Source organism: Pseudorasbora parva, chromosome 20, assembly GCF_024679245.1.
Source record: "Pseudorasbora parva isolate DD20220531a chromosome 20, ASM2467924v1, whole genome shotgun sequence".
In the NCBI taxonomy this organism is placed as follows: domain Eukaryota; kingdom Metazoa; phylum Chordata; class Actinopteri; order Cypriniformes; family Gobionidae; genus Pseudorasbora; species Pseudorasbora parva.
In genome coordinates, this window is record NC_090191.1 from 8,291,800 (window position 1) to 8,314,764 (window position 22,965).

Consider the following 22,965-nt stretch of genomic DNA (forward strand, 5'->3'; position numbering starts at 1 on the left):
TCAGAAGATGCGTAATGGCGCCCCCATAGCATCTAACACAGAAAACACGGAAAATTCATTTTTTGACCTGGAAGTCTTTTCTCACAAATAATGGAAAATTCTGTGTTTGGTGGGGAAAAAGTTGATGAATATCCGAGCATGCAATATATCAAAAGAAAGAGCTGACCCTCTTCTTTTAAACTAAAAAAATATTCTAGCTTGATTCTTTCCTTTTTTTATCAACACTTGAATATGGGTAAGTTTTAAAAAAAAGCAACTTTTTGGACAAAAGCCTTCAGTCAGTTACATTAGATAATTTTGATTTATATGATGTTTAATGTTGATGATCATGTTATTTTTTGTATACATCTGCTTGCACATGATCACTTGTTTTACTGTCTTCCTCACGTGTGTTTTGATAAGGAGATTCTGTACTCATTCAGAAGATGCGTAATAGCATCCCCTAGCATCTACCTGTGTTTGGTAGGGAAAGAGTTAAGAAGTATTTTACTAAAAATCTCCATAGTACTTAATGAATATGCATCATTTATCAGCTGCATATCAAGGTGTGAGTGCTAGATGGTTGTATAGCCTTGGATATAAATATAAACGGTTGCTGCTGAGTAAGAACACAAGATAAAGTTAATTACTTGTATTGGGTTATTAATTTAGTAAAAGTTCCCTTAGGACACGTATAAGGAAATTCCACCCCATTTGACGTCACAGACTCATACACAAAAAAAACACGTGGTTAACTCAGTCGGCCAGTAGCCCCTTGGTCTTTACTTTAAAAAAATAATAATAATTTACCTAACAAAAATGCTTCAAAAATATATATATAATTAATAATATAATTTCAAACTTTTTTCTAAATTACCTTAAAGAAACGAAACGAAAAATAATTACTTTTACATTAAAAACAAAGCTGAACTATTTGAATAGCTGCAACAGTGTGTAATAGCGAGGATTAAAAATAAATGGAAGAAAACCCAGGCCCCAGTTGGACTTGGGGAGAGAGTTTGTTAAAGGAACACTCCACCGTTCTTAGAAATAGGGGTTATTCAATGAATGAATGTTTTGATGTTTGTTGCTTTGTGGCATTAAACTGGGATTAACTTTTATCCTTTTTTCACCTTAGACCTGATGCCGTTGAAAGAGGAGAGTCAAGATCTGAATGAAATGGAAGAGAAAGATCAGGACAAGACACATAATGATAACATAACTGAAGAAACATATTTTAATTGCTCACAGACTAAAAAAACTACTTCAGGAAAAAGGGCTCAGAAAACATGGAATATCCGTAAGTTCACCTGCCGTAAGTGTGGACTAAATTTCAAAACGCATGGAAACCTTGAAGCCCATCTGAGAGTTCACTCTGGAAGGAAGCTTTACACCTGCCAACAGTGTGGAGTAACTTTCAATCAACAAGGAAACCTTCAAGCTCACATGAGAACTCACACTGGAGAGAAGGCTTTCAACTGTAAACAGTGTGGATTGAGTTTCAGACAAAAAGAACACCTTAATTACCACATGGAAATTCACACTGGAGAGAGCCTATTTACCTGTCAACAGTGTGGAACAAGATTCACTGAAAAAGGAAACCTTGAAGCTCACATCAGAGTTCACACTGAAGAGAGGCTTTACCGCTGCCAACAGTGTGGAACAAGTTTCACTGAAAATGGAAACCTTGAAGCTCACATGCGAATTCACACTGGAGAGAAGCCTTTCATCTGCCAACACTGTGGAAAGAGTTTCAGGCAAAAAGGACACCTTACTTACCACATGGATATTCACAATGCAGAGAAGCCTTATACGTGCCCTCAGTGTGGAAAGAGTTTCAGTCGAGAAGGAAACCTTAAAGTTCACATGAGAATTCACACTGGAGAGAAATCTTTTATCTGCCCTCACTGTGGAGACCGTTTCAGTCAAGATGGAAACCTTAAGTCGCACATGAAAATTCACACTGGGAGGAAATAAAATAAAGAAAACATTTGTACTTTCCAATGTAAAAACTTCAGGTTTAGAAGCTGTACATACGTGGCTGATGTACCAGACCGTCATTTTACATACTGATACGCTCGTTAGATCATGTTAGTTACATAACTTGTAAAATGAAGATCTATAAATGATATGAAACGTATATGTGTGGTGAATAGTTTAGACTTTCGTTTAGGGGATGCAGAAAGCTTTGTATAATAATATTCACGTGTTTGCACATCATAACAGGTGTTGAACACTGTAATGTGTACAATTTAAGCTGTAGATCAATTTTTACTGTTTACTATTATTTTTTTATTAGTATTCATAATCAGTTAATATTATGCATTTGTTTTATTATTCTTTACTGATATTCATTATAATTTTTATCTTCATTATTATTTAGTCAGAGCGAGTCTGAGCACAGGAGCATGAGACATGGCGAGATCATTTTGAACACAGGAATATGTAGCATAAAGCCTAGTTCAGACTGCACGATTTTCAAACTTGTTGGGTCACTGCTCTGTTCACACTGCATGACTATCTGGGGTATCATTCAGTCACTGCTGTGTTCACACTGCACGATGGTTTGATGACAGAGGAGTTCACACTACATGACTGAACAAGAGGAAGAATCGCCGGCAACTCTCTCTCACTCTCCGGTACGCAAACTACGTTTCCCAAACACACGTGCGATGTGACAAGTAAACAACGCAAGATCACACGTGCGTCAGACCGGAGTTATCACGCGGGACTTGGAATTGTTATTAAAAATGATAAACTGCACAAAGTTTGCTTCAAATTGTATGTGCGCTGATTTATGGAAAAAAAGATTATGGCGGAAGAAATTGTTGGAGAGACAGAGGGAGCCAGGATTGTGTTCTGCAAAGACAGTTTGAGGTAAATAAACAATTTTGTAGTGTGCTGCTGCTGTAGCTGGATGTGCAAATGTTTGGCCTTTGTTTCTGTTTGATAGAATTGTAAATATATCTATTAAAATACTGAAATTCTGCTCTATAACTCCTCCCTGAACCTCCTGCTGCCATGTATTTCACTCTCTCATTGGCTGTCGGTGTAATTTTCAGTCAGAACGCAGTTCACACAGCAGGAGTTTGAATCGCCGACAGGTCCAGATATTTAGCATGCCAAATATCTCACCGGCGTCTGCGACTCGTCGGCGATTCTCTCTGATCGCGTCTTTGATTATTCACACTGCGTGATTGTCACTCGCGTGCACGAGCACCGATTTGCCTGTGATCTGGGGCATTTGTCGGCGATTTCACAAAACCTGTCTGCGACTCAAAATCGGGGAAAAATTCGGGCAGTGTGAACTAGGCTTAAGTTTTCCAATTATGTACATGTGACTGTAATTCTCTGTAAGGAAGTATTGTGTCATGTCACAAGATCTCTATAATACATATCTTGGAACAATGAACAAGTTTCTCTATGCATGTCCTAGGGAAGGGGTCCCCAATCTCGGTCCTGGAAGGCCGCTGTCCTGCAGAGTTTAGCTCCAACCCCAATCAAACACACCTGAACCAGCTAATCAGTGTCTTACTAGGTCCTATAAAGGCATTGATTTGCTGTTTCAGGTGTGTTTGATTGGGGTTGGACCGAGATTGGGGACCCCTGTCAAGGGGTATATTGTGCCGTGTGAAAGCACAAGGTATAGTGTAAACAACCTGTTTATCTGGTAATACAATTCATTTTTCTATCTAAGCAACCTATAAAATCCAAACTGCATGTCCAAGAAGACAGAGAAAGCTGTAATGAACACCATCTCCTAGACATTCTTTCTCTCCTATGCCTGATATAAAACGATAAAAAGAAAATCTCTTGGCAAAATAACTGGTGTCTGGTCCTGTGAATTAAACTACCAGAGGGAAAAGCTTTTTGGTAACCCCAATAGGGTCTTGCCCCTATTTTGATAGTTCTGCCCCTCACATGCGTAAAGCTTGGAACATACTCTGCAAGAACAAAAAAATTTGTTCATTTTCTCGAAGTGGCAAGAACTAAGTTCATTTTGGCCATTACATTCCATACTTAGGTGCCGTTAAGGAGGTGCCGATCATTAACCCCGCCCACTTTAAATATATGACCAATCACACAATAGTTCTCGGATATCCGCAAGAAAAAGTTTGGCCCAGGCGATGTGTTTAGAACTCCCAAACCAGGGCTGCGAGAACAAAATTACGTCATATTGTTCTCGCAGCCGTGGGAGCAAAAACTTTTATCTCTTTTCTTGAAGAGTTTGTAGCCTTAACACAGGCAACGACTATGGCTGCGTCTCATCTTGGAACACTGCGTCCTCTGGAGGTTGCATTCAAAGGCTGCATGCGTCATAAGGCTGTCTCAAAAAGTGAGTAGGACACTCCAAATGCGACCTTTGAATGTACCCTTGTTTCACAGGAATTTGGCGTGTGCATGGGGAGTATCCTGCTGCAGATAACCCACAATTCTTTGTGTGCCCGTTCTAAGTGTCGGCTTGCAATGCCACTTCCGCCCTCTGGGCCGGATACCTGCGTCTATTGTATCCAGTTGTGTTCCCCGGAAACGGCGACCCTGTTAAGCTCCTCCGTCACCCCTACGGTGTGAGCCGTTGCGGACCGTCTGACGCCTGCACCCGCACCCGTATGCTTGTGGAACGTTTGTGTAGGCTGGGTTACATATGTTGCGGTTCCCTCACGGCAACCCCATTTATGTATTCTTCCACGGTAACGGCTACCCTACTCTGCTAGCCCCTTGTCTTTCCCTTGACAGAACCCGCTCTGTCGTCTCTGGGCGTGTTCTTTCCCCCCCCTGGTATTCCGCCACCAAGCCTTTCCTGACGGACGTGGCTCCGCAGTGTACCTTCTTCCGAGACTGGTACGCTTCCCAGCGTTCCAGTAGTCACACTGAGTGGGTCTTGAAGAAACAGCAGTGACTGACCTCCCTGCTTGGAGCCCTGACTTCCGTACCATACTACACGGTCCAGTGCGCTCAAGCAGGACGCTGGAAGGGCCAGCCTCCTGGCGTTTTGGTAGGGATCCCAATTCATCAGTCAATTCTGACATACGTCTCCGTTCCCTCCTTTACGGAATGTCTCGGTTACGTATGTAACGCTCATTCCCTAAAGGAGGGAACGGAGACGTACGTCCCATCGCCAGGTGCTGTGCTTCCGCTAGGAGGCCGAGTCACTAGTCAGCTCCTTAGCAGAAAAAAATCGCTGATCTACCATTCCACTTCCTTATTCATACCCGCGGGGCGGAGTGTGGAATGCATGGATTGCATGCCAATCTCCAATTGGCTCGTTTTTACACACTCGAAGTAGATTGGTCTCTGAAGTCAGATCCCAATTCGTTGGTCAGTTCCGACGCAAGCCTCCGTTCCCTCCTTCAGGGAACGAGGGTTCCATACGTAACCGAGACGTTTGCAATCCTTTATTTAAATTGAATGCAAACGCATCTCTCGCGTTTGCTTGCGTTCCAGCGTTTACTCCTCTGTGTAATGTATAGGTTGACCCCTAAACCGACCCTGGTTTAGGTTAAGCATAGGGATGGGCATTTCAAGCAAAAATAATATCCAAAGATCGAAAATCGTACTCAAGCCATATAATTATTGTAACATGCTGAAACATTATTTGATGTTATCTGACATCGCCCCAAGTCCTCATAACCGGTGTGTGCCACGCGTACCAGTGTGTGTGAGCAGCACTCGGGTGAGTGCTTGTTCGGGAAGAAAAGTAACCAGCGCGTTCGTTTTTGCTGATTACAACGTCATTAGTTCAATAACGTAAGGGATGTTGATAGTGTTGTTAAAGATTTACCTTAGATACAAACGGAAGAGAGCCAGGGTATTCACGCTTTTTTTTTTTTTTAATTCTCACATCCGATAATTCGCACAGTCACTAAAATAGGTCAGTTTTGTTTTTGATGTTAATTATAATTTCTCATTTCTTAATTAAAGTAATTTAGAAAAATGTTTAGAGCATTTTTTGTTTGTTTTTTAAAGTGCTGACCAAGCAGCCAGCGGCAGACAGTGAGTTAACCATGTTTGATCAATTTAGTCTCTCAAATCAACACGACTTGCCTTGCCTAAAGTCAATAGATATAAAACACTTCAATTATATCACAATGTTAATGTTTACTATCACCACCACAGTAAAAAGGCATTTTTTACATGTTGAGGCATGGGCTGATGCTGCTCGCAACACTGGCCTTAATGAATAAATATTACAAAAAACATGCAGGATGTCTTAGCTTAAATGAATATAAATCTGATCTTCAATTTCCGGCGCTTTATAATAATAATAATTAAATAATTTGTTACATTTATATAGCGCTTTTCTAGGCACTCTAAGCACTTCACATAGAAGGGGGAATCTTCTCAACCACCACCAATGTGCAGCATTGCGTCTCATCCACCTGGATGATGCGACAGCAGTCATATTGCGCTAGAACGCTCACCACACACCAGCTGATTGGTGGAGAGGAGACATCCAATCATAATATGGGGATTATTAGGAGGCCATGATGGACAGCGGCCAATGGGCAAATTTGGCCAGGATGCTGGGGTTAAACCCCTACTCTTTATCGAAGGACATCCTGGGATTTTTAATGACCACAGAGAGTCAGGACCTTGGTTTAACGTCTCATCCGAAGGACGCTATATACTATATAGCTACAGGTCCTTCAAAAAATTAGCATGTTGTGATAGAGTTCATTATTTTCCATAATGTAATGATAAAAATTAGACTTTCATATATTTTAGATTCATTGCACACCAACTGAATTATTTCAGGTCTGATCCGCGCATCTCTTGTTCTTAGTTACCCTGTCCAATATGTTTTGCTAGTAAAGTCTTATGCCATGCCTGAGCTGAAGCATGAAAGTTAAGTTGCACAACAAAAATACAATGTTTTGGCATTATTGTTTTTTTATATTACTATTATTTTGGTTTATTGTTTGTAGGTTTAGTTTTAGATTGAACTGTTTCTACCTTTTTAAGTAATTTGAAATGGATTTTTATACAACATAATACGGCAATTGTATGCATTAAAATTGTTTAGTTTCACAGTTATTGATGTATGCAATTTCAGCAATAAAACTAAATTTTTCTAAAAAGAAGACAAATTAGATGTTTAATTCTTATTTTCTTATATATTTAGTGTTGCTCTTTCATAAAGACAAAAGTAATTATTGATCGATTTAGTGCTAGATTAGCCTGTGTGTCCTACAAAGGTCGTCTTGTTTAATTCTGATTGAGGACACTGTATACTGGAGCTGCAACTAACGATTGTTTTTTCGATTATTCGACTAATCTAACGATTATTTTTTTCGATTAGTCGACTAATCTAACGATTATTTTTATTACAATAAATAATTAATCTAATGTTCTTTTTTGTAATAAGCTCATGAATCCTTTGGATAACTTTACAAAAATATATATAAGTACAACTTCTTATATAATATTTCAACCTTTATTCATTTTCAACCAATGTGGTTGAAGTTTTTACAGTATAAAATAATAAAGAGGCAAAGAAAATGTATTTACTATGGTAAATATGAGTTTATGATAACGTTTATAATTAAACCACAGTAGCCATACATTTACAGTTGTCTGAGACGTCATGAAATGTTCTTTAGCATCACAAACCATAAAATGTAGTCAGGGTTCTGCTATGGTTTAGCACGGTTTCCAGAGACCTGGAGCTGATTCGGGGTAGCTCGGTGGTTTGTGACTGTTGTCTCGCGGCACGCTGTCTTTTAAGGGGCCGTTCACATATCACGTCTTTTGCGCGCTCAAGTTCATTATTTCAAATGTAGGCGCGCGATAAGCGCGCTCGTAATGGAAGCGACGCGCTCCTTTTTTCCAGGCTCGTCCGCACCACATCGAGTTAAAAAATATCTCAACTTTTCAGAATGCCGCAAGCGCAAGAATATCAGACCTGAACCAGGAAGTTGGTCACCATATCACACGGAAACCAGTTAAACCGTAACACTGGAGAGCGCCGAGATGTTTTCCTCTGAGGTGCTCGCGCATCGCAGTTGTGCTGTCGTGGTACACCATATCGGTTTTGCAAAGGGAACAAAGGGCCATTTTATTTGGCCTCTGTTTAAAGTATTCCCATACATTTGATAACAGTGGTCTCTGTTTTTGTGATAGAATGCAAGTTTCTCCATTCCCTGTATGCATTACGCGTTATGTTAACAAACAGTGTGACGCGTCGACGCATTTCACGCACGTCGACGTATTTTTGTAGTCGACGTAATCGATGACGTCGGCGCGTCGTTGCAGCACTACTGTATACTGCATCCTTCACAGGATGTGTCCTCCGGAGGTAACCAGCCTTCTAAATTTAAAGTAATGAGACAGCTTGCATTACTTATCTAGGTTGCATATTCAATGAAAAAGTCACCCCTTATATCACAAAAACACAAACCAACTTCTCAATTACAGTAACAAGAGTATTTGTAATTCGTTACATTACACCACTGCTGTTAAGAGGCACAAAGACACCCTTTATGTTTATGCCCTCATAAATGCCGTTTTAGTTGAGTGGGGGCTCTGGGCATTAACTGTAACAGTTCCATGTTGCAAGCACCAATCCGGTTAGTTTGTTTTTCTATAGATAGTACTCACAAAGGTATAATGATCAAGATTAACTTAAAAATTCCCTAGAGTTCTCCTTTAATTATAAAAGGTTCAGACAAACACATTTGGATCATCATAAACTCTCCCTGCTCAAGTTTTTGATTTTGCTAATTTTGTTTCTGAAGAATGATAAAAGAAGAAAAAAATACAAAATAGTAAATGCAATGGATCTATATTTACTGAGTTATTCAATATTTCGTAGTGGGGGTCAGAATGACAGAATATGGCTTTAGACAGATTGCAGCAGCACACAGAGATCGGTAAATCTGTTGACTTAATCAATCTTTGTTGCGACGGTGACATTTAAAAAATGAGAAACTCTTGTTTGAAATTTGCACGCCTGTAAGATACCTTAGTATCCTTTTAAATTCAATTTTTTAAAACATGTTTTACTTTGGGTTTCTTAATTTTGAAGGCCCAATACTTTCCAGAGATATAGGGATCTCAGTGTGGCATAGTAAGTTGGTACACACATCACACATTTTCTGAATAACAAATCAATCAATCAATCAAATTATATAGTGCCTTGCAACAACCAAAGAGCACAAGGGGCTTTGGACAATGGACAACAGAAAGTAACAACATAATTGTACATAAAATAGCAGTTCAAGGTTGGGTTTCTTAAGCAATGGTTTAACAATGGCTTGTTTGAGAGCAGTAGGAACAGTACCCAGACTAAGACAGCTGTTTATGAAGGAGACAAGGCAGGGACCTATGATGTCAACAGCCTCCTTCAAAATCCTTGCGGGAACAGCGTCTAGAGGGCAGATGGTAGACTTCAACTTGAGGGCAGCTTTTTTGAGGTCCACAAGAGTAACTGCATCAAAGTTCTTTAACACACATTGCGTTGTATGAGAAGGCATAGCAAAAGTAGTAGCTTGTGTAATGGTTTGCCTAACAGCCAAAACCTTGCCCAAAAAATACTGTAGGAATCCATTGCATGTATTTTCAGAAACATAATTTATGGCAACAGACACCAGATTTATGACAGAATTAATAGTACTAAATAAAATTCCAGGGCTGTGGCTATTGCTGTTGATGAGATAGGAGAGGTCCTGTCCTTCAGCTTCCTTCAGTGCTCTCTGATAGGTGGCCATAAACATCTCCAGTGACACATGCAGCCTGTCCTTCCATTTACCCTCAGCCTGTCTACACTGGCAACTGAGGGCACAAGTTGTATCATGGACCATTGGATGACTTTACCTTGTAGGGCTTAACAGAGTCCATAATCTGGGAGCAGATGGTGTGGATGGAGAGGAAAAGGTCCGGACAAACAGGAAATGCTAATTCAGTAGAAGCGAGATCAGACACAGTGAAGGAAGCAATAAAATCATCCACAGTAGATGAGGTAATAATGCAACGACGGTAAGGAGCAGTAGCGTTGGTGCAGGTGAAACAGGCTGCTCCCACCAAGCGATGCGCGTAGGGCACCAAGTGCTGAGGGGGGCACCACTAGAATTTTCTCTCAGCACCCTCAAAACTCAGTCAGGAACTCTGAGAACTCAATTAAGAAAATCTTGTTTAATTTGGGCAGCCGGTAGATTACTGCATATAAAATAGTGTTAGCACAAATACTTGTAACTCAAAGCTGGAATACCCTCTAGTGGACAGCTGGCGACAATTCCGGGACTGTCTATATGTGGTGGCTATCCCCCTGCCCCTACCCGCTTGCCACAGAGTATTTAAGTAAAGGTAGCCAGAGGGGAGGAGCTCAGAGAAAGCACTGATGTCACCTGGGGGAAGCCAGGTTTCGGTGAAGAAAAACAAATCCAGATTGTGAGAGGAGATGATATCATTGAGGACAAATGTTTTGTTATTGAGCGATCTGGTTTTGCAAAGTGCCATGCGGAGTGTAGTCAAGTTGACAGGCGGCGATGTCACACAAGGAATTGGACGGAGGTTTCCTTGGACGCAACCCCGGCCGTGTGTATGTTCCAAAACGGTGGGGACACGAAAATGGGATGGCAGTGTTGGAACTAACTATTTTCTACTCCAAGGGATATTAAATATAATTAACCTCTATTCAAAATTATAAAGTTAAAAGGTTTTTTTTTTTGGTCAGGAAGATACAATGATGGAATAAATTGAGGAAGCATAAACTGGACGTCTTTGAAAATTTCAGCCAATAAAACAGTTTTTTAAACAATGTCAGTAAAAATGTTGAAATAAATGTAGTTGCAACTATGTATGAATAAATGAAAATGCATATTTTTAACTTAGAGGATTGCTTTTGGTGCTTGAGAGTTTATTGGTTATTGTTATTTATTGGGGTTTCAATAATGAGGTTAATTGGCCTGGACTCCTGCCTGGAATGGAAAAAAAATACACACTGCTTACACTCTGCATATGTGTGAAAATGGCCTCAGCAAAGCGTAAGCAGCGCATATTTTTTCATTAATTATTTTTCATTTAATTTAATGACTTCTCAAAAAGAAAAATATTACATTTTTTTGGTTTCATTTTATTTAAATTGTTTCAATTTATACTTACAAAAAAAATGTGTCAAACTTGCTTTTAATTTTAAAAAAACTCACTCTGGCTGACTCTCTTACCAGTGCACTGAACTAGGAAAGATTTTTGTGTGGATTTATTGTTCTTTCTGTTAATTATTCTCATCTTAAACAGGACAAACAGAGAAAAACCCCTGGGGAAGCGACTGAGATCCACAAGACACACTATTATAAAGATGGAGTTTATTAAAGAGGAGACTGAAGACCTGAAGATTGAAGAAGTATTCAGTTTGAAACATGAAGAAACTGAGGGGCAAATAAAGACAGAGAAGAGTGAAGACCTGAAGATTGAAGAAGTATTCAGTTTGAAACATGAAGAAATTGAGGGGCAAATAAAGAAAGAGAAGACTGAAGACCTGAAGATTGAAGAAGTATTCAGTTTGAAACCTGAAGAAACTGAGGGGCAAATAAAGAAAGAGGAGAGTGAAGACCTGAAGATTGAAGAAACGTTCAGAGTGAAAGATGAAGAAACTGAGGAACAAACAGGTTGGTTTCATTCTTAAAGTTGATCTCACTCATTTCATCGTTATTAAAATATCCAGCTTTACAGAAATTAAGGATATTTTTGAAGAATGTCAATAATATTTTCTCTTTAATACTTTTGATCTTAACTCTTTCCCTGTCAGCGTTTTTTTTTTTTTTTTTTTTTTTTTTTTAAATGTTGCCAGCCACCGCCAGGGTTTTTGACCATTTTCACCAAAATTTAATAGCCCATAGAATATTTTTTTTTAATGAATATCTGAGCATGCAATATATCTGAGCATGCAATGTATCGAAGAAAAGAGCTGACCCTCTTCATTTAAACAAAAAACCTGTTTTATTCTAGCTATTTGCATTCCTTTTTATCAACACTTGAATATGGGTAGGTTTCATAAAAAAAGCTGCATTTTGATGTTTATGATGTTTAAAGGGATAGTTCACTTTAAAATTAAATTTTGATATGTTTTATCTTACCTCATGGGCATCCGAGATGTAGGAGTATTTGTTTCCCCAGTAGTTTCAATTTTGATCATTTTAGATCTAGTGTTGTCACGATACCAAAATTTAGACTTCGATACGATACTAAATCAAAATACCTCGATACCGATACTAAATCAATACCACGGTAAAAAAAAACCAAACAAACAGATAATATGAATAATATGACAACAGAACTTATTATTCATTGTTTAATTTTTTTACTAAAAATTCACTTGGCCAGCATGTTCCTGCGCTGGTTTTTGCCCATTCCCTTCTTTTGTTGCTATAATAACTACATGCCATTGTGAACATCCTCACAGAGATCACATTATCAATCATTATCATTCACTAACCTTTCACTTCTCAACAGGTTGGGATGACCAAAATCTTACTTCATGATATGAGTAATTTAATATTTTTTAAGTGTATTTTTATAATTATTATATAGATTTTAAAAATTTTTTGTTGTTGTTTTTTTTTGAAAAAGCAAACATGCTTATCACAAGCAATATGACAAAAACAGTGCTTTATTTTTCAGCTTCATTAGGTCTCTTTAACAGTAGCAAGTCAATAAATAAATAAATAATCAAATATAAAACTGCTTACTAGTCTTCATTCTATAATTTAACAATAAACTGATTCTTAATAAATATATTTGAGTTATTTAGCCAAGCATGTGATGGTTTTCTATTTTTAATTGGTGTTTGATTAACATTAAATCACACAGAATAGTAGGTCTGGCTTAAGACCTGCACGGATCTAATTACCTCAGCTGTACACTAAAGACATATCCGACTGTGTTTAACTGAATACTCGCCAGACCGTGCATTTTTACATGTTTGACCATTCAAACCCAAAAAATTAATCCGTGAAAGAACTGAATCGCGACCACATGTTGTCTGAAAGGTGTGTGTGTGTGTGTGTATGTGTGTGTGTATGTGTGTGTGTGGGCGCGCGCTTCAGTTCAGAGTCCGGCTGCGCGAACACGTCCCGCGCTGCGCTTTTTCTTCTCATGCGTGCATATTTCTGTTGCTTTCTTTCTCATGCGCTGCGCGTATATTTAACTCTTCTACTTCCCATGTTTAGTGAACGGTGGAAGCAGAGTTCCGCACACGTGTCCTGACACCTGCTGTCACACTTCCACGCAAATTAAGAATACAGCTCATGTCAGCGCTGTCCTCCTTAAAGTACCGGTATTAATAAAAGTCCATATCGTACCGTTTGTAGTAGGAAAGTATCGCAATACTTTTCTAGTACCGGTATACCGTGCAACACTATTTCGATCAAACCGTTCTTGTCTGTGCCTCACATAATGCAGGTCTATGGTCACCACCTCAAAGAGCATACACAGAGAAGTCCAAATGAAACAATCCCCCATCGTAAGGACACATTGATGGCCTAAGACACTAAACGAGCAGTTTGTGTGAGAAAACGAACAGTATTTATATCGTTTTTACCTCTTGCACACCACAGGAAACGCGCACTTGCATCCTCGGATCAGTCGGACGTAGTGGTGTACAAGAGGTAAAAACGATATAAATACTGTTTGTTTTCTCACACAAACCGCTCGTTTCGTGTCTTAGGCCATCAGTGTGTACTTACGATGGGGGATTGGTTAATTTGGACTTCTCTGTGTATGCTCTTTGAGGTGGTGACCATAGACCTGCATTATGTGAGGCACAGACATGAACGGTTTGACCTAAAATAATCAAAATTGAAACTACTGGGGAAACAAATACTCCTACATCTCGGATGCCCATGAGGTAAGCTAAAACATATCAAAATTTAATTTTAAAGTGAACTATCCCTTTAATGTTGATGATCATCATATACATCTGCTTGCATACGATCACTTGTTTTACTGTCTTCCTCACGTGTGTTTTGATAAGGAGATTCTGTACTTATTCAGAAGATGCGTAATAGCACCCCCTAACATCTAACAGTGAAAACACGGAAAATCTGTGTTTGGTAGGGAAAGAGTTAAGGAGTATTTTACTAAAAATCTCCATAGTACTTATAGTAAATATGCATCATTTATCATCTGCATATCAAGGTGTGAGTGCTGGATGGTTGTAAAGCCTTGGCTATAAATATAAACAGTTGCTAAAGTTCATTAATTTTATTGTGTTATTAATTTAGTAAAAGTGCCCTTAGGACCCGTATAATGAAATTCCACCCCATTTGATGTCACACAGACCCATACTCGGAAAAAAAAAACGTATTTTAAAAAAGTATTTTTGGCACAGAAATACTCCATCAAAAGTCCAAATATTTTTTTTAACTTTGTCCAAGTTTAGCATGGGAATCCAAGTCTTTAACAGTGTAAAAAAAAAAACTCCAAAATGCATTAAAAACATCATTTCACCTCTCCTTTAAATTCCTGGAGAATAGGGTGAACAGATCGCAAAGATTATATTTGTCTCACCTCACAAAGTCTACATCTCTCGTTCGGCATGAATGTTGTTTCCATGGCAGTGAGGTAACATTTAAAGGCCCACCGAAGTGCCTTGAAACACGCCGCATTATTCAATTTGTTGACGTGATTTCCCCTGAAACGGCTCCAGCTGTTAGCAACTCCTCCCCTTTTTTGAAACAGTCAATAGCAATTTGTTAATATACAGTTTGACTAGACCCTTTCTGTTTGGTAAACCTAGTTTCCTCTAACTGTTTATCATCATCTCCTCCATATCGCTTTGAAATGCTGCATTGATTCTGTGTAGGATTCAAATGGATCCGATATGTTTGTTGTCTGCGATATGATCCGTGCTGCGCTCTTGTGTCTGTAGTCTAAATTTAGACCAGAGCCATTGGTGTGTGTGTGCGCGCGCTGCTGCGGTGCGTAAAACTTAACGTGAAAAAAGACTTAATTCGCCTCAACAGAAAGCATATTTACACTGAATTGTTTCCTATCACATATATAGTGTGCTATGTGCCTTTCAACAGCTGACCGATTTCAGCCACAGTTTCATCAGTGTAGGGGGCAGGCTTTAGATTCTAGAGAGCATTTTGATTGGACAGAAGATTTGATGCGAAGGTAAAGTCTGCGAGGATGTTATCAAAATCTGTAATTCGTTTTAAAGTAAGAGAGAGACTTTAAGTTTTGAATGCTTATATCTCCTAAATGCAAATGTTGTCATTGTTTTTTGGAACACACCAGTTATTCATAACTTTAAGGCTAACACAGTCATACTCAAAGCTAAAAAACTTACATTTTGATTTCAGTGGTCCTTTAATTGTGAACCTATTACATTTGTTAATAAAGCATTGTTCTTCACTCGTGTCATAATATTAATGTAAATCAGCATTCAAAACAAACAAATTTGCAGCTCTTAGGTTATCTGTTCCTTTCATTGAAGTCCACTCCGTTAAATGTGCATTTATCGGGGGAATTGAAAATCGTATTTATATTAGTAGTTTTGTGGAGAGGTATAAGGTAAGACAAACTGCATGTATTTTTTTGTGTGTTTGTCTATTATTAGTTTAGATCGTATAACCCATTTCATTTGCAAACGCTGTTGCGAGGAGCATCAGCCTTCTTTAGCTTGTCAAAACGTCTCAGGTTACATATGTAACCATGGTTACCTGAGAGGGAACGAGACACTGCGTCGAAACGCTACGGGAAGGCCTTTGTGTGATTGCGTCATGAAGCACTCGTGAAATCTGTCCAATAGCGTGGCGATACGTCATAGGCCGGTGACGTCATTGACCAGGAAGCTATAAAACACACCCGGACCAAACAGCGTTAGCGTCTGAAAAAGTCAAACAAGTCGGTCACATGCATGCAGGGAGTATGGCATAGACGCAGCCTCTCGTTCCCTCTCAGGGAACCATGGTTACATACGCAACCTGAGACGTTCCATTATCGTGGGAACTCGAGCTGCGTCAAAACGCTACGGGAACAAAATGCCCACGTCGCCATAGTCCCAAGTGTCTGTATATGTGAAATCATCAACCCACAAACACCCGGGAACCTGGGGTAGAGGCTACATCTAAGTTGTAAAACCTCACAAATGTGTGCAGAGAGGGCCAACCTGCCGCATCATACACACCTCTTGAAGTGAAACTCCTGATACTAGAGCCATAGAGGCCGCCATACTCCTAGTTGAAAGGGCTCTGACTTTCAAAGGTGAAGGCTGTCCAGCCGACTCATATGCGAGAGAGAGCCTCAACTATCCATTTACTCAACGTCTGCTTAGATGCTGGCTTCCCTTTACTCGTGGATCCAAAACACACAAATAACTGATCAGATTTTCGCCACATTACAGGTCTGTGGACATAAGCAATCAAGGCCCTTACCGGGCAAAGCAGATTTAATCTCTCCTGGTCTGGGTTAAGGAACAAGAGGCAGAGAGAATACTTGCAGCATTTCAGGGCCAACCACATTAGTGTGGACCTTAGGTACATAACCTTCCCTTGGGAATAAGAACGCTTTCACCATCCCAGGTGCGAACTCAAGGCAAGAGGGAGCTACCGAAAGAGCCTGCAAGCCCCCTATTCTTTTTAAGGACGAAATGGCCAGATGAAACTTTTCACAAAAAAAAGATTTTAATGTGAGAAACGTACTCGGTTACTTTCGTAACCTCGGTTCCCTGAGAGAGAGGAACGAGTATTACGTATGGGAAAACTCCTTTTCTCGAGAATATGAAGCAAAACTTTAATAAAGGTATCCATGTAAAGCGCAGTGCCGCTGAACGGCCATAGCTCAGCGCGAGGAGCGCTCTGATTGGCCGGGCCACGGCAACTGCATGAACCTATGGTGAGGCGGCTGAGAGGAACGAGCCAATGGGGGGCGTTCCAGAAGCCCGCCGAAAAAAGGTGCTTATATTTGCATACAGGAGGCTATATAAAGCCCTGATTTCGCCATAGGTGTCAGGTTTTTAGATCGACTGAAGCGATACCTGAGAAGCATAAACACGGCACGGAACGTAATACTCGTTCCTCTCTCTCAGGGAACCGAGGTTACGAAAGTAACCGAGTACGTTCCCTTTCGAGAGAGGTTCCTCGTATTACGTATGGGAACACAATGTAAAGCGCCGTGTGTGTGCTGACTGACCCAGTATACCCAAAGCACATGTAAATAACCCCCGAGACACCGAAGAGGCGGCTATAAGGGGGGATGAAGAACCGGAAGAGTCGGTTCATTTGAACGGCTGATCGGACATAGTCGGATCTTATGATAAATGAAAAGTGCTTAAGGACTGATGTGTACAGGCCAAAACTAAAGGCAATCTGTTTACCAGGGTCAAGATAGAGCCTAAATGGAGAGAAGCCCTGCTTGTAGAGCTGGAACCTCCAATTTATAGAATCTGATAAAAGTGGACGGAGAGGCCCAGCCTGCCGCCGCACAGATATCTTCCAAAGAAATGCCACACGACCAAGCCCAAGATGAGGCCATGCCTCTAGTGGAGTGGGCTTTAACGCCTATAGGGCAAGTCAGGTTTTTAGACTCATATGCCAGCGAGATAGCGTCCACTATCCAGTGTGAGAGTCTTTGCTTCGTGACAGCACAACCTTTAGTGCGGCCGCCGAAGCAGACAAACAGCTGGTCCGACTGCCTGAAGGGGGAGGAGCGCTCCAGATACAGTCTCAGAGCTCTGACCGGGCAGAGTAGATTCGCGTCCTGTTCACCCTGAGATACGGGTAAAGGAAGCAGAGTAATAACCTGTGCTCTAAAAGGGGTAGAAAGCACTTTGGGTATAAAACCATGTCTCGGTTTAAGAACAACTTTGGAGTTGTTGGGCCCGAACTCGAGACAGGACGGACTCACTGAGAGTGCGTGTAAGTCACTCACACGTTTAACCGAGGCCAGAGCCAGCAGAAACGCAGTTTTGAATGATAAAAGCTTTATGGTCGCGGTCTGGAGAGGCTCGAAGGGGGGACCCTTCATAGCGTCTAGAACCACCGCGAGGTCCCAAATAGGGACCGAAGGGGGGCGAGGGGGGTTCAATCTCCTGGCCCCTTTAAGAAAACGTACAATGAGCTCACTTTTCCCTAGTGAATGTCCCGCGACCTGAGCGTGGTTAGCTGCTATGGCGGCGACATAAACTTTGAGCGTGGAGGGGGAACGACCCGCGTCCAGTAGCTCTTGGAGAAAAGCGAGCACTTCTGTTATTTCGCATGAGCGTGCGTCGATATTTCGGACGGCACACCAGTTAGAAAACACTGACCACTTCAGAGTATAGAGCCGCCTCGTCGAGGGGGCTCTAGCTTCCGCTATAGTGTTCATAACTCTGTCAGAAAGGTTTCCCGATACCAGTTGATGGGCCATACGTGGAGGGCCCATAGTTCGGGACTGGGATGCCAGATCCCCCCCTTCGCCTGTGTGAGGAGGTCTTTCCTCAGCGGAATGGGCCATGGGGCTGTGTCTGACAGCTGGATCAGGTCGGAGAACCACGTTCGGTTCCTCCAGAGCGGGGCTATTAAAAGCACCGCGGATGCTGTCTCCCTGATTTTCTTGATGGTTTGTGGTAGCATCGCGATCGGGGGGAAAGCATACAGCGGGAGACTGGGCCAGACATGGGCCAGGGCATCCCTGCGTTTGGAGAAAAATATTGGGCAGTGAGTGTTGTCTTCTGAGGCGAAGAGATCCACTTTCGCTCTGCCGAAGGTGTTCCAAATTAAGAGAACCGTTTGCGGGTGAAGAGACCATTCCCCTGGGGGAATGGTTCTCCTGGATAACATATCCGGACCCACATTCAGAATACCTGGCACGTGAGCCGCCCTCAGGGAGCTCAGGTTGTGCTCTGCCCATAAAAGGAGATGCTTCGCCATGCGGTGAAGGGAATATGATCTCAGGCCACCCTGGCGGTTTATGTACGCTACCACCGACATGTTGTCTGAACGAACCAAGACGTGGTGGTTCTTTATATGTGGAAGGAAAGCTCTCAGCGATAAGGCGACCGCTTTCATCTCTAGACAGTTTATGTGCAGCCGCTTTTCTGTTTCTGCCCACAGGCCAGAGACCGGCTTGCCCTCGTGTAGGGCTCCCCACCCCCGAGTGGAGGCATCTGTCGAGACCACTTTCAACTTCGTGACTGTGCCCATAAGCACGCCCCTCCGATACCACTCTGTCCTCGTCCAAGGAGCCAAAGTTTTGACAACGCTGTGGCTCACTTTGACGGGAAAACGGCCCCATTTCCATGCATAAGGAGGGACACGGGCGCGTAGCCAACGCTGGAGGGGACGCATGTGTAGCAGTCCCAGCCTGAGCACTGACGATGCCGAGGCCATAAGGCCGAGCATTCTCTGAAAGTGTTTCAGGGGAACGCGAGTTCCGGCTTTGAATGAAGTCGCCATGTTCTGGACGGATAGCGCGCGCTGTGACGTCAGCCGCGCGTTCATGAGTCTCGAGTCTAGAACAAAGCCCAGAAAAGATATCTTTTGAGTGGGTGACATCGAGCTCTTGGCGATATTGATCCTGAGACCCAAACAGTCTAAATGGTTGAGGAGCCAGGATCTGTGTGTTAGTAGTTCTGCTCGAGACTGGGCTATCACTAGCCAGTCGTCGAGGTAGTTGAGCACCCGCATCCCTTTCAGCCTGAGCGGGGCTAATGCCGCGTCCATACATTTCGTAAACGTGCGGGGCGCCAGGGATAAGCCGAATGGCAGGACCGTGTACTGATAAGCCTGCCCCTCGAAGGCGAATCTCAAGAATGGCCTGTGGTGGGGGGCTACCTGCACATGAAAGTACGCATCTTTCAGATCTATCGTGAAAAACCAGTCCCCAGGGCGAATGTGCGCGAGGATCTGTTTCACCGTTAGCATTTTGAACGAGCGAGTCATTAGAGCTTTGTTCAAATGCCTTAGATCTAGGATGGGCCTGAGCTCTCCGTCCTTCTTCGGAACGAGAAAGTATCGGCTGTAGAAGCCCGACTCGCTTTTGGAAGGGGGAACGGGCTCCACCGCTCCCTTCTTTACCAGTTTCAAAATCTCGGTGCGAAGCACGTGACTGACGCTGCTTCTCACCGAGGTCTCGACCACGGCGCGAAAGCGCGGGGGCCTGCGAACGAACTGTAGCGAGTAGCCCCTTTTTACTATGTTCATAACCCAATTTGATACCCCGGGCATGGCTTGCCAGGCCTGAGCCCGACACGATAGCGGCTGGAGCCGGCGCGGATAAGGGTCGCCTACTAGAGGGAACTCGGTAGCGCTGCCATTTTGTGCTTGAGACATAGAGGGGGTAGTGCTTATGTGTGGCGGCGTGCACTGTGGAGTGGGCGCCGGGACATTTATAGCATGGGTGGGAGGGGTGAATGAGTGTAGGAGTGCAGACTGATGTGTGGGCACATTTACTACAGAGAAAAAGCTCTTTTTGAGATTTATTTGGGTCGCCGTGATAACGGCGTTTGTGTGCAGGCGAGTGCGTTTGACAACGGGCTCGTTGGCTGCTAAACTGAGGTCGGCAGTCACCTGGGTGCAGGGAACTGGGAGACCGGGAGGGAGAGATGGGGGTCCGGCCGAGGCGAGACCTGACCATCTCCTTTTTATCCCTGCGGCTAGGACGGCTTCGGAGGCTCGGGGTTCAACACAATCCTGGGTCGAGGTCCCCGGCGTTCAGGCCGACTGCTGCGGTTCGCGGAGCGGGAACGTTGGCGCGGTCCAGAAGAGGAGCGAGGCCGGGAAGGTGGCTCTGCCGGCTTAGCGGGTTGAGAAGGCGGGGGTCTACCTCGAGAGCGTCCCTGGCCTGAAGACGAGCTGGAGCGCTTAGGCAGGAAATGCCTCATAGCCTGCGAAGCCTTCTGCGCTTCAGTGAAACGCTCCGCGAAACCCACGACTGACGGGCCGAAGAGACCGGTAGTGGAGATGGGGGCGTCCAAAAAGGAGGCTTTGTCCGCGTCCTTCATCTCGGTCAAATTCAGCCAAAGGTGCCTCTCTAAGACCGTCAGGTTAGCCATATTTTTCCCGATGGCTTGTGCAGTGGCTTTAGTGGCGCGAAGGGCCAAGTCCGTCGCGCTGCGGAGGTCCTTCAAAACATCGGAGTCGGGGACAGACTCATCCAAGGAGCGGAGAAGTCTGGCCTGGAACACCTGAAGGACAGCCATGGTGTGAAGGGCCGCGGAAGCCTGGCCAGCGGAGGCATATGCCCGGCCAGCGAGAGCAGAAGTGGTGCGGCAGGGCTTGGACGGGTGCTGAGCCCTGGACTGCCATCCTCTGGAGGAGGAGGGCGGGCAGAGGTGCGCGGCGACAGCCTCCTCGAGGGGTGGAAGAGACTCATAGCCTTTTTCCTTAGCGCCGTCGACAACGGAGAGCGCTGGGGAAAAAGCGGATCTGGCGCGAGCAGAGTAGGGCGACTTCCACGACTTCGTAAGCTCGTCGTGTACCTCAGGGAAGAAAGGCGCGGGCTTCTGAGGAGAAGAGAGGCGGCGGCTTTCCAGGAACCACTCGTCCAGTCTGCTGCGCGTTGGCTCATCGGGCTGGGACCACTCGAGCCCGAGGTCTTCCACGGCCCTGGAGAGCACGCGGATGAGTTCCGCGTCGACGTTAGATTTGGCGCTCGTGGCGGTCTGCGTCGAAGCGGGGGGCTCCGAGACAGAAGCTGACCACTCGCTACCAGAAGCGGCTGTGGAGAGGCTGTCCTCATCATCCTCTGGCGACGGGCCACCGAAGGAAACCGAACAGGCCGCTGCATGAGAGGGACGCTGTTCCTCCTGGGTGAAGGTGACCGGCGATGGCGAGGCACGCGGGGAGTCATCCGGCGTGCAGTCGCCAGACCGTTCCGGCAGCCTCTGGTCGCGGCGTTTCTTGCGGCGCGGCCCAGCGGCAGGAGGAGGGACCTGGTCGAAGGTGGCGAGGCGAGCCCGAAGGGTCTGCAGCGCCATCTCATCGCACTCGGGGCAGCCGCCCTGAGAGAGTGCGAGCTGCGCGTGGTCCCGTCCAAGGCATGCCACGCAGATGACGTGACGGTCGCCGCCAAGGAGAGGAGCTCTGCAAGAGCCGCAGGAAATGCGAGGCATTTGAAACAACGCCCCGCTCTCTTTTAGGAGAAGAGAGTATAAAAGGATACGATCGCCGGATGGCGTAGCTGGAACGGCAGAGAAGGCGGTGAGGGAGTCCGTCGTCCTCAGCTGCAGGTTCCGCTGGTGCCTTTTCGACGGCGGTTGCTTCTTCCGGAGGTCAGCGAAGGTATCGCTGAAGGAGATAAAATCTGACACCTATGGCGAAATCAGGGCTTTATATAGCCTCCTGTATGCAAATATAAGCACCTTTTTTCGGCGGGCTTCTGGAACGCCCCCCATTGGCTCGTTCCTCTCAGCCGCCTCATCATAGGTTCATGCAGTTGCCGTGGCCCGGCCAATCAGAGCGCTCCTCGCGCTGAGCTATGGCCGTTCAGCGGCACTGCGCTTTACATGGATACCTTTATTAAAGTTTTGCTTCATATTCTCGAGAAAAGGAGTTTTCCCATACGTAATACGAGGAACCTCTCTCGAAAGGGAACTTCTGTTACCTCTTCAATAGGCTCAAACGGGGCTAAAATTAGGCCTTCTAGTACTATGGCCAAGTTAACAGGTTATACATGGGTGTCTCCCTACCGATGCGTTTTCTATAGAAATGTGGTAGGCAGATAGTGGTAATCGAGGGTGTACCACTGAACCCCTCACCTGGGAGATAATGTCCCTCCTGACCAGGATTTCCCACGGGGGACCTTCGAGAAGAGACACAATGTCCGACAGCCATACTCAGCCCGGCCAGAACGGGGCTATTAAAAACAGCTGGGCCCCGTCCCAGCGGACTCTCTCCAGCACTCCTGGAAGCAGCGCCAGAGGGGGAAAGGTGTAAAGACGTAACCTCGGCCACGTCTGTACTAAAGCATCCAGCCCCAATGTGGCTGGATGCGTGAGGGAGTAAAATAGGGGACAATGCTGTAGTGGACAGCACATTCCAGGGCCCAGTTTATGGCTGGGCCCCT

General features: G+C 43.9%; 2 protein-coding genes across 4 annotated transcripts in view; both read left to right on the top strand.

Annotated features, from left to right (window-relative positions):
* Window positions 1-22,965, top strand: part of LOC137049384 (THAP domain-containing protein 5-like) — a 163,647-nt gene that overhangs the window by 36,113 nt on the left and 104,569 nt on the right. The window lies entirely within an intron of this gene.
* Window positions 1-22,965, top strand: part of LOC137049255 (zinc finger protein OZF-like) — a 37,394-nt gene that overhangs the window by 7,218 nt on the left and 7,211 nt on the right. Inside the window, exon 3 of one of the 3 annotated variants that reach the window (XM_067427750.1) lies at window positions 1,118-4,185. In XM_067427750.1, coding sequence (XP_067283851.1) covers window positions 1,118-1,956 — 839 coding nt within the window. In that variant the 3' untranslated portion in view covers window positions 1,957-4,185. Of the gene's footprint in view, window positions 1-1,117; window positions 4,186-11,214; window positions 11,586-22,965 lie in introns of those variants that run through there. The other 2 variants (XM_067427751.1, XM_067427749.1) reach the window with 2 other exon arrangements.